This window comes from Bison bison, unplaced genomic scaffold (assembly GCF_000754665.1).
Source record: "Bison bison bison isolate TAMUID 2011002044 unplaced genomic scaffold, Bison_UMD1.0 scf7180017864293, whole genome shotgun sequence".
NCBI classification, from domain to species: domain Eukaryota; kingdom Metazoa; phylum Chordata; class Mammalia; order Artiodactyla; family Bovidae; genus Bison; species Bison bison.
The window spans coordinates 3,244,179-3,258,508 of record NW_011494865.1 but is presented as its reverse complement, the minus strand read 5'-3'; the positions used below and the strand labels follow the sequence as shown (position 1 = coordinate 3,258,508).

Sequence of the window (14,330 nt, the reverse complement as noted above, 5' to 3'; positions counted from 1 at the left end):
TGGCAAACAGGGCGGCTGGGGTGGGGGAGACAGCGCACGTTCACAGTACTTGAGAACAAAATGCGCCTTCAAAAGCAAACTGTAATTACGCAGAAGCCGAGGAGCTTTTGCAGAAAATCACTCTCTCATCTGAATCTGCATCCTGTTAATCAAAGAGGTCCAAGCCCTTTTGATTATCAGACTAAATATTTTTAGGCAATAACACTGAATGCCTGAAAAGACCCTGAACAGCATCTGCTGAAGATAAAAAAAGGCGAGTCCTGCCTATATCACAGGAAAAATGAACCATAGGAAACTGATAAAGGTTGGCAAAAAAAATTCCCAATATTGAAGCCTTTTCCTCCCTATTTGCCTTCACTCTAGTCCTTCCCGACTCCCCTCCTTCCAAATATCCAGGTTTCTAGACTGTTGCTGGTTCTCTTAGTGTTTGAACAAAGCATAAGGAAAAGTGCAGAAAGTGATCTAGTGTTAGTATCAAGAGAAGATGATTATTCTCTTAAAGCAATGTCAAGTGGGTCACCAAACAGAGATAAAAATAACATTTAAGTTGGAACTTCAATCAAATCTCACAACTTGAATATTTAGTGAAGAGCACCCTAAAAATGGCACAATGTGCCCCTTCTTGTTGTATATCAAATAGATGCATCTTTCCACTTTCTGTAATGGTAAATCTTCGTAGCTCCCATAATGTCCAGAAAAGGGTTTTATATTCATTGTGTGCTCGGACTCTTTGTGACCCCCAAGGACTGTAGCCCTCCAAGCTCCGTTGTGCATGGAATTTTCCAGGCAAGAATACTAGAGTAGGTTACCATTTCCTATGCCATTGTATTCAGTAGTGGCATTCTAATTCTGGCACCAAGAGCTGGTCTTACTTTCTGATTTTCAGACAAGATTCCTCCTCTCCTACTTCTCTATTAGTCAGTGGGCTCTGGAGACTACGTGGCTTCTTGAACCTTTAATAACTGATAATGTCAGTCACCTAGCTCTTATCTTCTCAATGAACTCCACAAATCATTGTTTCTTTTGAACATGTAATTTTTCCCACGTGTCCATTATATGTAAAGAGCTCCTGTAAATCAATAAAAGACAAACACTTCATTACAAGTAAATATTATCACTACCAACTACTGAATTAATTTGCTATTTAAATTAAACTCATTAATGTAAACCTGTAGAAAAGCTATATGCTCTTATTTTCCAGATATTCCCCAAAATACTAAGAAATAAGGATGGAACCAACCTAGCAGAACTACATAAAATTAATATCTGTCATAATTCCTAGGAGAATGCAATGTTTTTGACTTTGTACCTAGAATTCTCCCCTGCAGTTTGTCAGGAAAGCTCTAGTGCAATTCTACTCAGTAAAATATTACAAGATGCATTTTTTTCCTTGGTGTAAAAGATCACTGATTACTGAAACACAAATATAGACTAAAAGCAAGACTCATAAATAAACCAAGTTAGTCTGTCACAGGAGATTTCTGAAATGCACAGTACCTAGAGACCCATCTCTGAACCACAATTTATTTTCAGTACAACTTTAAACAAAGATCCCTTCCTAAAGCAAGATTCATTAATGTTGCCTGACCTTTTGCCTGACAGAGTGGTGTAATTTGAGTGACTTCAATGAGTTTGTTATTCCACTCAAGAGCTGATTCAAAATCATCCTAGAAATTGAAACTTCAAATGAGAAACTTTCAACAGCCACCTTTTTATAGCCAGGGATTCAACACCATTTCAGCTTTCTCTACTTCATGGTCATATTCACTCGCTTATGATATTTAGGACTCATATACACCTAGGTTCAGCTTATTTTCCACTGAATTCTGAAAGAGAATGTGCTCATTTCCATCAAAGCCAGAACTGGATACAACAATTGCTATATCAGAGGTGGTGCAATTCACCATGCCTTTTGGGGCTTTGAGATTTGGTCATAAAACTTCCAATGACTGGTGTATTTTGCTCTAACATGTGGCTATTTCTCTTATCATTTTTACGATCCAGTTCATAAATAAATAATGTCAAGTTATTTAATAGAATGGAACTTAAGACTTTCTACTTAGTAACCCATTTCAAACCACGTACACATTAACTTTGCAAACATGCTGCAACATTTCCAAGGCCATGAACAATTATCACCATGTAGAGGCAGATAATTTGCATCACCAATGTCAAATTCCACAGACTTATTCCTCTACCCATTGAGCATGAAAATTTGTAACCAAACAGTGCAAAACTATGATTCAGCAAATAAAACACCAATGCTGTTTCTGGTGGAACTTTAGCAAAGGTGACCCAGACTAGAAAAACGTGCAAAAATGCCAGAACTGTTTCTGTTTTTAAAAAACCTCCAGCTACAACTAAATGCATCCTTTAAATTTTCTGGCTTTTATTATTTTAAACAAAGCCCTACAACATTACTTTAATGTGGGGCTTACTTGAAAACATAATTGCTAGGAATAACCATGATAGTACACTACTGTCAAAAACAAAACAATCTTATTTTTCCCCACTCCCAATAGTCAGTACATCAGCTCCATAATATATATTGTATATACTGACCTTTGAAAGGAAAGAAAATCTTTGGGACCACGCTAAGATTCCCAGGTATGTGCTGTCAGCTAAAGAATACCTATTGAAACACAATAGCAAATGCAACTTTTTCCCCCTTGGAGAACAACAGAACAATTTGCTTCTTTTTAATCATAGGTACACACCCAAACTAACACAACCCCAACTCAAAACCCCCCACATACATGCACAGGTATACACACACACACACACACACACAGAGTTTGTGGATTATGTTTATGAAATTCTGATTTCATGAAAAATAAATCTAATTCTTCGAACCAGTATCTGTTAACTGAAAGCCATATAAAACCTAAAAGTGACAACTGGTCTACCTCAAGAGGCAGCCAGATAAGCAAATGAACCATTGATTAACAGATTACCCAATCAAGATGAACCAACAAAACAGGTTATTGGCTAACAGATTTACTATATAGGATGAACCAACCAAGTAATCCTTTGGTTAGCTAAGTACCTACCATGATGACCAGCCAAAAGGGCTATTAGTTAACATATGACCAAGATGAACCTCCAAAGTGGCCTGTTAACAGAAGAACCAACCATGAAAAATCCACCACGTGGATGACTCTTTAATGGAGAAACAAAGTGAAATCTGAAGATGCCACCCACAGTTAGATCCAGAAGAGATAAAATAAAACTTCTTAGTCAACAAAGAGAAGCTCCTCATAAACCCAAACACACACCATGAAATCTGGAGGTGTGACCACCGCTTAGGTCACCCCGTGGGACTGGAACTGGATGGCAGAGCTATACTTACGAAGATTATTTATGGGGGTTCTGGTATCCATGTTCTCATAATGCTGGACGTGGACCACAATGTTGAGATCTCTCTCCATGTGGTCAGTGTTGCAGTGGCCCTGTGGCCTCATGACGTCTGCAAGGGCCCTGAAAGGAGAGAAAGTTTAAATTGATTCATTCAAAACAATGACTAGCACCTACTTATTCTTAAAAATTGAAAGTGGCTCAGTCATGTCCGACTCCTTGTGACCCCATGAACTGTAGCCCACCAGGCTCCTCTATCCATGGAATTCTCCAGGCAAGAATACTGGAGTGGGCTGCTGTTCCCTCCTCCAGGGGATCTTCCCAACCCAGGGATCAAACCCAAGTCTCCCACATTGCAGGCGGAGGATTCTTTACCATCTGAGCTACCAGGGCTTTGGGCTTATGAACAAAAGACAAGACCCCTTTCTCCATGTAGCTGCCATTCTACTTAGGGTGGAGGGGAAAAAGACATACGTAAAGAAGATCCCTGCAATTAGAGATTACATAAGGATCTCATGCAGAAGAATTCATATACCTCTCATGTTACTGATGTAATGGCAGCGTTACCCACTTTATAGAGTTATTGAGAGGATTAAATGATGAATATATGTAATATGTCTGCACCCAACAAGTTTAATCACCCTTTATAACTAATCCTAATAATAAAAAAAATGCTTATTCCCAGGTGGCGCTACTGGTAAAGAATATGTTTGCCAATGCAGAAGATGTAAGAGACATGGGTTTGATCCCTGGGTCAAGAAGATCCCCTGGAGAAGAAAAATGACAACCTGCTCCAGTATCCTTGCCTGGGAAATCCCATGGACAAGAGGAGCCTGGTGGGCTACAGTCCATGGGGTCACAAAGAGTTGGACACAACTGAGCACAGCACAGTACTCTTGCTAACCCTAGATACCAACACTTCAGGTACAGTTACGGCCCAGTATTAGTAACAATAAGTAACATTTACTGAGTACTTCCCATAAGCCAGGCACTGTTCTAGTCACGTGACATGCCTTAATTCAATTAGGCAGCACATAAACACATCATGAGGGTTATTACTCCTTCTTTGCTGATGAGTCAACAGAGACCTAGAGAGGTGAACTGATTCCATTTACTTGAAATGTTCAGAATGGGAAAATCCATATGGACAGCAGAGTAGTGGTTGCCAGGGGCCAGGGGTGTGGGAGGGGAAATGGGAAATCACTGCTAATGAGGGAGGGGTTTCTTTTTAGGGTGATGAAAATGTTCTAGAATTAGACAGTGGTGATGGTTGCTCAACTTTCTCAATATACTACAAACCACTGCATTGTATACTTTTAAAAAAGAAAATCCAAAATAACCTGACAGATTGGCTGATCAGGAAAAGCCTTCCTGAGAAGGCATCTGAGCTGAGCCCTGAACAGTGAGGCGTTACTGCCATGAAGAGGATGAAAGAACATTCCAGGCAGAGGGGTCAGCAAGTGCAAAGACCCTGAGGCATAGAAGAGTTCAGATCAGAGGAACAAGAAGGCTAACAAAGCTGAACTGCAGCCAACAAGTGGGAGAGCATTACAAGGCGTGGATTACTATACCCATTCTCCAGAACAAAAAGACTGCCCAACAGGACTTCCCTGGTAGTCCAGTGGCTAACATTCCAAGCTCCCAATTCAGGGGGCCTGGGTTTGATCCCTGGTCAGGAAACTAGATCCCACATGCTGCAGCTAAGACGTGGCACAACCAAATAAATAAATAAATATTTTTTAAAAGACTGCCCTGTCGGGCTACAGTCCACCAGGTAGCAAAGAGCCGGACACGACTGAAGCAACTTAGCATGCACGCACAAACGCCCAAGTTAACCCAGCTAATCAGTGGCGGGACTAAGATACAAACCTGAATGTCTTTGAAATCATTGTTTAAGCTCCTCCCGACCCTGCACAGTAAGCAGAACCTGAAACTTGAAAAGGACTGCAGGAAAGAAATGTTTGAAACACAAGACAGATGTCTCTCAAATCTAATTTGCCTTTTTTTCACTTCTAAACATGTTCTTTCCTATTTGCAGGACAGGAACAGAGACCCAGACATAGAGAACAGACTTACGGACACCGTGAGGGCAGGAGAGGGTGGGATGAACTGAGAAGCAATATTGAGATATATGGATTCTCCAGGCAAGAACACTGGAGTGGGTTGCCATTTCCTTCTCCAATCCATGAAAGTGAAAAGTGAAAGTGAAGTCGCTCAGCCACGTCTGACTCTTAGCAATCCCATGGACTGAAGCCTGCCAGGCTCCTCCATCCATGGGATTTTCCAGGCAAAAGAGTACTGGAGTGGGGTGAGTGGTAAGCCATATTGAAAATCAATATGAAAAAGAATATATATAATTGAGTCACTTTACTGCAGAAATTAATACAACATTGTAAGTCAATTATCTTCCAATAAAAATTTTAAAAATAATAAACATATGTGCATATATTACGTATGTTAGTCACTCAGTCATGTCCAACTCTTTGGGACCCTATGAACTGTGGCCTGCCAGGCTCCTCTGTCCATGAAGTTCTCCAGGCAAGAATACTGGAGTGGGTTGCCATTTCCCTCTCCAGGGGATCTTCCCAACCCAGAGATCGAACCTGGGTCTCCTGCATTGGAGTCAGATTCTTTACCATCTGAGCCATCAGGGAAGCCCATATATTGCAGTGTATACTAAAAAACATGTTACAAATAGGGATGTGTTTTTTTTTTTAATTTATTGAATTAGACAGTGGAAAGAACCAACTATGTACTACAAACCAAACTAATGCCCAAGGAATTGGTATTTATGTGTAGCACACATTCTGAGTGCTTCTCAAACTTGAATGTGCACATGGATTATCTAGGGGCTTTTGTTAGGATGCAGATTCTGATTCAAGATGTCTGCAACAGGCCCTGAGATTTGGGGCCAAGTGATGGAGATACTGCTGGTCCACACTCAGAAGAGCAAGATCCTAACGGTACTGTGATGGTGAATTTTATGTGTTGATTTGACTGGGTGCCACGGCGTGACCAAAGATTTGGTCAAACGTTATTCTGGATGCCTCTGAGTGGGTGTTTTTAGATGAAATTAACATTTATATTGATAGACTGAGGAAAGCAGATTGTCCTCCACAGCATGGGTGAGCCTCATCCAATCAGTTGAAGACTGGAATAGAACAAAGGCCCATCCTCCCCCAAGAAAGAGAATTTTCCTGTCTGATGGCCTTCAGATTGCGACATCAGGTCCTCATGGTTCTACAGTGACTTATAGGCTTTCAGATTCAAACTGGGACCTTAGGACTTCCCTGGTGGCCTAGTGACTAAGACTCCATGCTTCCATTGCAGGGAGCATGGGTTTGATTCCAGGTCAAGGAACTAAGATCCCACATGCTTTGAGGCACAGACAAAAAGTGAAAAAAGAAGGAGAAAAAAAAAAAAAACACTTGGACCTTGACTCTGCAGATTTTGTATGTACCAGCCTCCATTATCATGTGTGGCAAGTCTGCATAATCTCTAGATAAGTAGATAGTTAGCCAGATCTCCTAAAGATTCTGTTCCTCTGGAGAACCCTGACTTAATAAAGGCACCTTATTGAAGAAACTACACTTTTCCTCGATATCCCTTAACCCAGTTCCAAACAGCTGAAAGACTGCCATTTTTGAGGTTGAAGATGATGGAATACTGGCAGTTGCATAAGGTTCAGCTTAGTGTCTATTCACTTGTACATTCACCTGTACATCACCCGTCTCCTGCCATGGACCGTGAGCTCTGTGCCTGCACTAATCCTTGCAGTCTCACAGCTCTCAGTCCAATGCTGGATCTACTATAGGTACTCTATAAACACCTGCTGCTGCTGCTGCTGCTGCTAAGTCGCTCCAGTCGTGTCCGACTCTATGTGACCCCAGAGACAGCAGCCCACCAGGCTCCCCCGTCCCTGGGATTCTCCAGGCAAGAACACTGGAGTGGGTTGCCATTTCCTTCTCCAATGCATGAAAGTGAAAAGTGAAAGTGAAGTCGCTCAGTCGTGTCCGACTCCTAGTGACCCCATGGACTGCAGCCTACCAGGCTCCTCCGTCCATGGGATTTTCCAGGCAAGAGTACTGAAATGGGGTGCCATTGCCTTCTCCCAATAAACACCTACGGAATGACTACATCCATGAGCAAATAAATGATGGAATGAGGAGGTGCCTTATGTCATGTAAACCAGGATGTCAGGCATCAGAACTCCTGTGTGCCAGGTACTATACCAGGACTCAAGTGACAGGTGGGGAAAGGCTGCATTCCTTACTGTGAACAATAATGGAAGGAGGCAGATGATAAACTAGTAAACCAGTACATTAGTAAGTTCATTTTAGACTGTAATGTGAAATGAAGCAAATCACATTGAGTGATGGGCTGGAGAGGGTGGGGGAGCATTGGTAAATAATCCTAGGGGATCAAGGACAGCTTCTCAGACAAGGTGACACTGAGCTGAGACCTGAATGCTGAGAAAGGGCCAGCCAGAGAATCTGAGGCAAACCAACACAACAACTCCAAGGCAGCAATGAGCACGGCATATCTGAGGAACGAAAAGAAAAGCCTGCATCCCTTTTCTTTCCAATTACAGTGAATAAATAAAAGACCCCAACATCGCCAAGTAGAGCTTAGAGTTGCAATATCTTGCTTAGAAGCCTCCAGGGGTTCCAAGGTCTGAACTGTTTTCTGACTTTTAAACACTTGAATGGGATTCCTGAGATTTTCCTCTTGTACCAGAAGCATCATTTATTTTTCCAGGATCTAAGGGCAATGCACATGAGGCTACTTTCTGGGTAGTGGTTATATGGGTGTAGCCATGTGTCCAAATTCATCAAACTACACATAATATGTGTACACTGTATGCTGCAAATTAGACTCCAATAAAGTTGGTTTTTAAAATGCAAGGTCTCAGTGCCCAAAGAGAAGCAAAACATATTCTGCAAGGAAAAATAATTTAGATAGCCAGTGGGAATTTGCTATATGATGCAGGAAGCTCAGGCCGGTGCTCCATGACAACCTACAGAGCTGGGATGCGGTGAGGGGTGGGAGGGAGGTTCAAGAGGGAGGGGACGTAGGTATACCTATGGCTGATCCGTGTTGATGAATGGAAGAAACCAATACAACATTGTAAAGCAATTATCCTCCAATTAAAAATTAAAACAAAAAAATAATTTAGAGACTTTTTGTGGCCAACAGCATATGCATTCGTGGGCTTCTCCAGCCTGGGCAGCTGGTGGAAGCCACAGGATAACCATAAATGTATAAGAAAAGGGAGATGGAGGGGAGGCTGCAATAAGAGAGAGAAGGCAAGAGCAGGAGAGACGTCTGTCACTTGATGCCATTTCTTTGCAAGAGACTTGAGCGTTTGTGAAGCATGCTTGAAAAACACACAGGACATGGCGCTATGTAATTTGCCACTTGGATTTCTGACTGTTTGAAGGTGGGCAAGATGATGACATGCATTCCCTACTGGCTTCGAATGTAAAGAGCTTCAAACACGCATTCCTGCCCTCACTAATGCCTTTGCCAAGAGGGCTGGCCCTGCCAGGGGCAGATGCAGGAAACATCCATAGTCTTGATCTGACTCGGGCTCCTTGAACCAGCCCTGACACTCTTATTTGCAGGGCATCAAGCACTTCTCTGTGATCGGCAAAGACTGAAGTCCTGGATGTCAGTGCTTCAAGGCAGTGCAGCCTGATGGTCAAGGACCCGTGGCATAGCCTCAGACTGTCTGGGCCTGAAGTCTAGCTCCTCCACTCGCTAAGGGATTTTGCATCCTCTTGAAAACCAATCTGTGCCTCTGTGAAAAGCAGATTGTCATAAAGCTGACCTCCGTGGGACATGAAATTAAGTGAGAATTTACACATAAGCTTATGTAAAATAGCAAAGCCAGCAAGTGTCCCTGAATATCAGCCAGGCCAATGAGGAGGTGTGGGATGGATTGGGATGGACATACATACATTGCTATGTATTAAATAGATAACTAATGAGAACTTACTGAACTTGCCACCCATCCTGCTAAAATTCAATGCAAGTCCAGAGAGGTGATGAGACTTGGCCAATGTCACGCAGCTAAATAGACATAGCAGAGCAAGCACTAGGCACAGAGTTCCAGACTACAACTTCACCTCCTTCCATAGATAAGGGGAAGAAAATTCCAATAAGAAGGATGATGATAAAGGGTAATAGTCACTGAGCAGTTACCCTATGGCAGTCCTGCTCTATGAGATTTCTAAGCCCAGTCTCAGTGAATCTTCACACAGACCTATGACATAGGGACCCTAAAGATAGGAATCTGAGAATCAGAGATGAACCGCAAATTTCCCAAAAGTTCACACTATTAAGTGGCTGAGTTGGGACTGAATCTGGAGCCATCTGACTTGAGCCCATTTCTCTTCAGATCAGCCCAACGACCTCTCTAGGGACTGCAGGGAACATGACTGACTGAACTGAGGACCGGGGCACGGGGTGGGGGCAAGTGAAATTAACCTGAGAGGGTCCTAAAGGGAACAGATGCCACTTGAAAATACAGGTCCAGTGTTACCTAATCTATCAGCTTCTCAAGAGAAATCATAAAATCGAGATTTCTATGCGAAACTTCCCAGTTTTTTAAATGTTGGTCATTGGTTCTAAGTTGGTTTTAAAACACCGTACACCATAGAGACTAAAGAGATTTCACAGCCAAACGCAGTGAGCCTTGACTGAAATCCTGGTTTGAAAACCCAATCTCTAGAAGACATTTCTGGTGTATGACTGGGAAAACAGTAATACAATTGGCTATTTGATGATGTTATGGAAATTTTGTTCCTTTTTGGGGGCAGGATACTGGAACTGTGTTATGTGGGAGAAATGTCCTTGTTCTTAGGAGATCCACACTAAAGTATTTAGGGATGAAGTGTCATGTCTGCAACTTATTTTCAACTGCTCCAGCCAAAAAAAAAAGGAAAAAAGAGAAGAAGAGAGGGAAGGAGAGAGGAAGGAAAAAAGGAAGGAAGGAAAGAAGGAAGAGGGAGAGAGAGAGAGAGCCATAAAGCAAACGTGACAAAATACTAATAAGTATTCAATCTAAATGAGCAGTTTTTGACTGGGAGTGACTCCGCTCCTGGATGACTTTTGGCGACGTCTGAGGATATTTTAATTGTCCTGACTGCAGTGTGTGGGGGCCACCTGCTCCTAAGGGGGCAGAGTCCTGAGATGCTGCCAAACACCCAGCAATGCACCGGACGGCCTCCCACAGCAGAGAACAATCAAGCCCCAAATGTCAAGAGTGTCAAGGGGAGGAAACCCTGCTCTAGATGAAAGATCTACTGGAGTTTATGTTTATTCTTCTTTCAAGTTTTCTGTATGTTTAAAATGTTCACAATAACAAATTGGGAACAACTTAAGAATTCATGCGTGCAGGCTCGACCGCTTCAGTCGTGTCTGACTCTTTGCGACCCTATGAACTGTAGCCCCCCAGACTCCTCCATCCATGGGATTCTCCAGGCAAGAATCCTGGAGTGTGCTGCCATGCCCTCCTCCAGGGAATCTTCCAGACCCAGGGATCATACCCGTGTCTCCTGCATCTGCTGCGTTGCAGGCGAATTCTTTACCCACTGAGCCACCTGGAAAGCCCAAAAATAAGAATACAGACATAGGAATATGTTGCAGACCAAATAAAATGTGTCTGCATGGTTTGGTACCATTTGGTACCCACCATTTGTGGTCACTTCTTCCAATAAATAGTGGTTGAATGTGCTGTGGTTATATCTGCTGTAGAAACACCTACACAGTTTTCTCCACATCACAGGCCAGGCCTGCGCATACTCTGGAATTGCTGTCTCTCCCCGTTTTCAGTCCTAATCAGCGCACAAGGAAGCAGGCAATGTGCCCAGGCCTCTGAGCCTGGAAACTGACCTTACAAACACAAGCACACTGGGCACTAGGAGCAGTCAACGGTGTGACGTTGGAGCAGCACGTGCTGTAAGTCTTTGAGGAGAAGGTACTCTCAGGTGAGGTAAGAACAAACTTCCCACCCCAGCGACCCCTGCAGCTCGAGACAAAATAAATTAAGAGGCTGCAGCCAGCACGTTCATTTCACCGGAAAGCCACCGTACAGTCTGTCTGATGCGGAGTTTGGCGTGCTGGACCCAGCCAAACATCCTATGGTCCATGCGGGCAAAAGCAAATGAGCCATGGCTGGGATATGAAATGATTAACTGCATCAGTAGAGCAGGATGTGCTTGGTGAGTACTTGGGGCAGCCCCTAGCACCATAGAAACACACCCAAAGGCTACACAAATGGGGAGAACCAGCAACAGAATGTCAGTAAGAGTCACACTGAATAAATCCATCCACCCTGTATCCGGGAAAATGTTCCCAAGTCAAGTGTGGACCACTTTACACAAGCCGTTCAAGGAGGTGGTAAAAATGCAGACTTCTGAGGCCCAGATAGATGGATTTAGAATCTCTCTGGATCAAGCGCAAGACTGTGCATTTTAGGAAGCTCCTCAAATTCTGATGCTCACTCAACCTGAAAACATCTGCCCCAGACACAGCTGACACCAGGGGAGTAAGGAATGCGCAATTTTCTGTGTGACCTTGAGCAAGCTACCAACCTCAGCTACAATTTGCTCCTATGTAATAGAGAATTAGCACCTGTCTCATCACTGGGCAAACTAAATGATGTTTACACACACATACACACACACAGACACACACACATCCCTAGTACAGTGCCTGGCACCCAGAACTGTGCTCAGCAAATGTTGCTTCCTTTTCCGGGACAGTGACTGACTGAACACCATAAAGCCTGGAGAGATATACAGAAGTATAGATGTGCAGACCCCACCCTAGAGATCCTGATTTGAACCATCTAGGGTGGGGCCCCTGGCAACAGTGTTTTGTTTTGTTTTGTTTTTAAAGCATTCCAGGTCACCCTAAACGTCAGCCAAGGTTGAAAATTATACCTTGGGGGTCATCAGTAAAAATCAAGCAGTCTTTCTTTTCAAGAGTATGTACCTTCACTCCAGCCTGGAATTCTCAAAATGTATGCAAGGAGAGCCTGTGCTGGGGCTCTGCAACACCAGGACTGGATACCCCCTAGATTCCACCTCCAAGGAGACCTTTCCCGGTACCTGTAGAGGAATGTGGGGGCAGCCTGCTGGGCTGGAGTAAACAGAGCTGCAAGGGGGCAGGACCAGGAAGTTTCTCCCTCAGTTCCCCAAAGGTTAGTGCTCCTCCCCAGCTTCCCACCTCCCTCCTCCTGCTTCTCCACCCCCATCCCAACCGAACCAGGAGGAGAGCTCCCAAAGCCCTGGTTTGCAAGGCAAAGGCTCCAAGGAGATTTCAGCAGAGGAATTAAGTCGAAATCTGCCAGGCACCCTACCCATCCCTGGGTGAATTTCTCTACCGAGGCAACAGTCGCTGCAGCAACCCTGCTTCCGAGTCTCGCTCGCAACACCAGACCCTTGGCGAGGACAGCGGGGGGACGTGAAACCACCGGCCCGTGGGGTTGGAGATCGGGCACCTTGGGGTGGCAGGAGGTGGGCGGGGCCCGCACTTGACTCTTTTGGTAGGTCAGGCTTTCTCGAAACCCCTGGAGTGGGGGTGGTTCTGTGCCTCTTGATCCCACCATCCATCCACACCTCCCTGCTAACCCAAACCGAGAGGAACTTCTCACCTCTTTCTTCCCCCAAATTTTTCCCTTGGGGTGGGAAAGGGTGGGGGGGAATCATCTGATAATCTGCATATAAATAGAAAATAATTACTAGTGATGTGGTGGTGATGTTCCTCGCCTATTTTTGGTGGGTCTCTTTGTTGAGATTTTTTAGGCAGGCACACGGAGCGCGTGCAGACACACGCGCGCGCACAGGCAGCCGGAGGTGCGGGGTGTGTGTGTGTGTGTGTGTGTGTGTGTGTTTGGGGGTGGGGGGGAACACATGGCGACTCTGTTGCGCGTATACGGGAAGAGAATAAACCTTGTTCCCCAGTCATCCTGCTGTGTGCAGGCGACCCCGCTCTCTTCACCACCCTCCCCCGTCCCTCCTCACCCCAGCCGGGACCCCACACCAACCCCTGGCCTCTCCCCGGCCGAGGGTTGCATCCTCCAGTCTGCGTCTTCAGCCTCCAAAGTTACTGGGTTGTGCGAATCGATTTAGACACTCGGGGGAAAAAAAAAAAAAAAAAGGCAAATAGCTCCATTAATCCCCAAATGCCTTCTCCCATCTGCTGCGACTTGCTCGTGCTGGGACTTGCATAATGAATAAGGCAAGAGGGAAAGTTGACGAATCAGGGTGTCTGGGGGGGTGAAGGCACGCTGGGAGGGGGCTCCGGCCCTGGGAGGCCACACCAGCCCGCTCAAAGGGCGCAGCGCCACGGCTGAGGTCGCTGCCCCCGGCAGGGAGAGGAGGCGTCTGGAGAGAGGGACGAGGGGGTGATGGGGAGGGGGGGGCCGAGGTCCCAATTCCAGGGAACTGGCAGCTCGGCGGAAAGCGAGGCGGCCGCTCCGAGCAAAGCTTTTGTTCTCGCCCTCCCCGCACTCTCCACCTCCCTCGCCACATTTTCGCGAGTCGTACGAGTTGCAGGCGGCACACACTCCTTGCCTCCCTCCCTCCCCCTCCGCACACACGCGCGCGCGGGCTCACACACACCCCTCTTCCCTTTCGGGCTCGCCGGCCCCTGTTTACCTAAAGGGTAGTATGCGGAATCCGAAGGCTGGACCACCCCCACCTCCCCAAAACCCAAGACTCCAAAGGCACTGGCTCCCAGGCTGTGTGTCTCAAGTCCGCTGCAATACTCGGCGGGAGGGGGCGGCAAGAGAGCGGGGGTGGCGGGGGAAGACACCCCTAATCCACATACACACTCTCACATCCACACCTGTGCTGAGCTCCCCGTCCCCTCTCTGCACTCCCAGCCCAAGTTGGCTGCCCGGGTGACATTCCCCCGCGGAGAGGCCGGGCTGGAGAGGGAGCGCCATTGCCTCTGGGAAGGTGGAG

General features: G+C 45.4%; 1 protein-coding gene across 1 annotated transcript in view; it reads right to left on the bottom strand.

Annotated features, from left to right (window-relative positions):
* SHISA9 (shisa family member 9) overlaps positions 1 to 14,311 on the bottom strand; it is a 349,021-nt gene extending 334,710 nt beyond the window's left edge. Inside the window, exons 1-3 of the mRNA XM_010850691.1 lie at positions 14,204 to 14,311; positions 13,651 to 13,748; positions 3,350 to 3,477 (exon numbers count right to left, since the gene is read on the bottom strand). Of these exons, the coding sequence (XP_010848993.1) occupies positions 3,350 to 3,477; positions 13,651 to 13,748; positions 14,204 to 14,311 (334 nt within the window). The remainder of the gene's footprint in view (positions 1 to 3,349; positions 3,478 to 13,650; positions 13,749 to 14,203) is intronic.
* Positions 14,312 to 14,330: the final 19 nt, after the last annotated feature.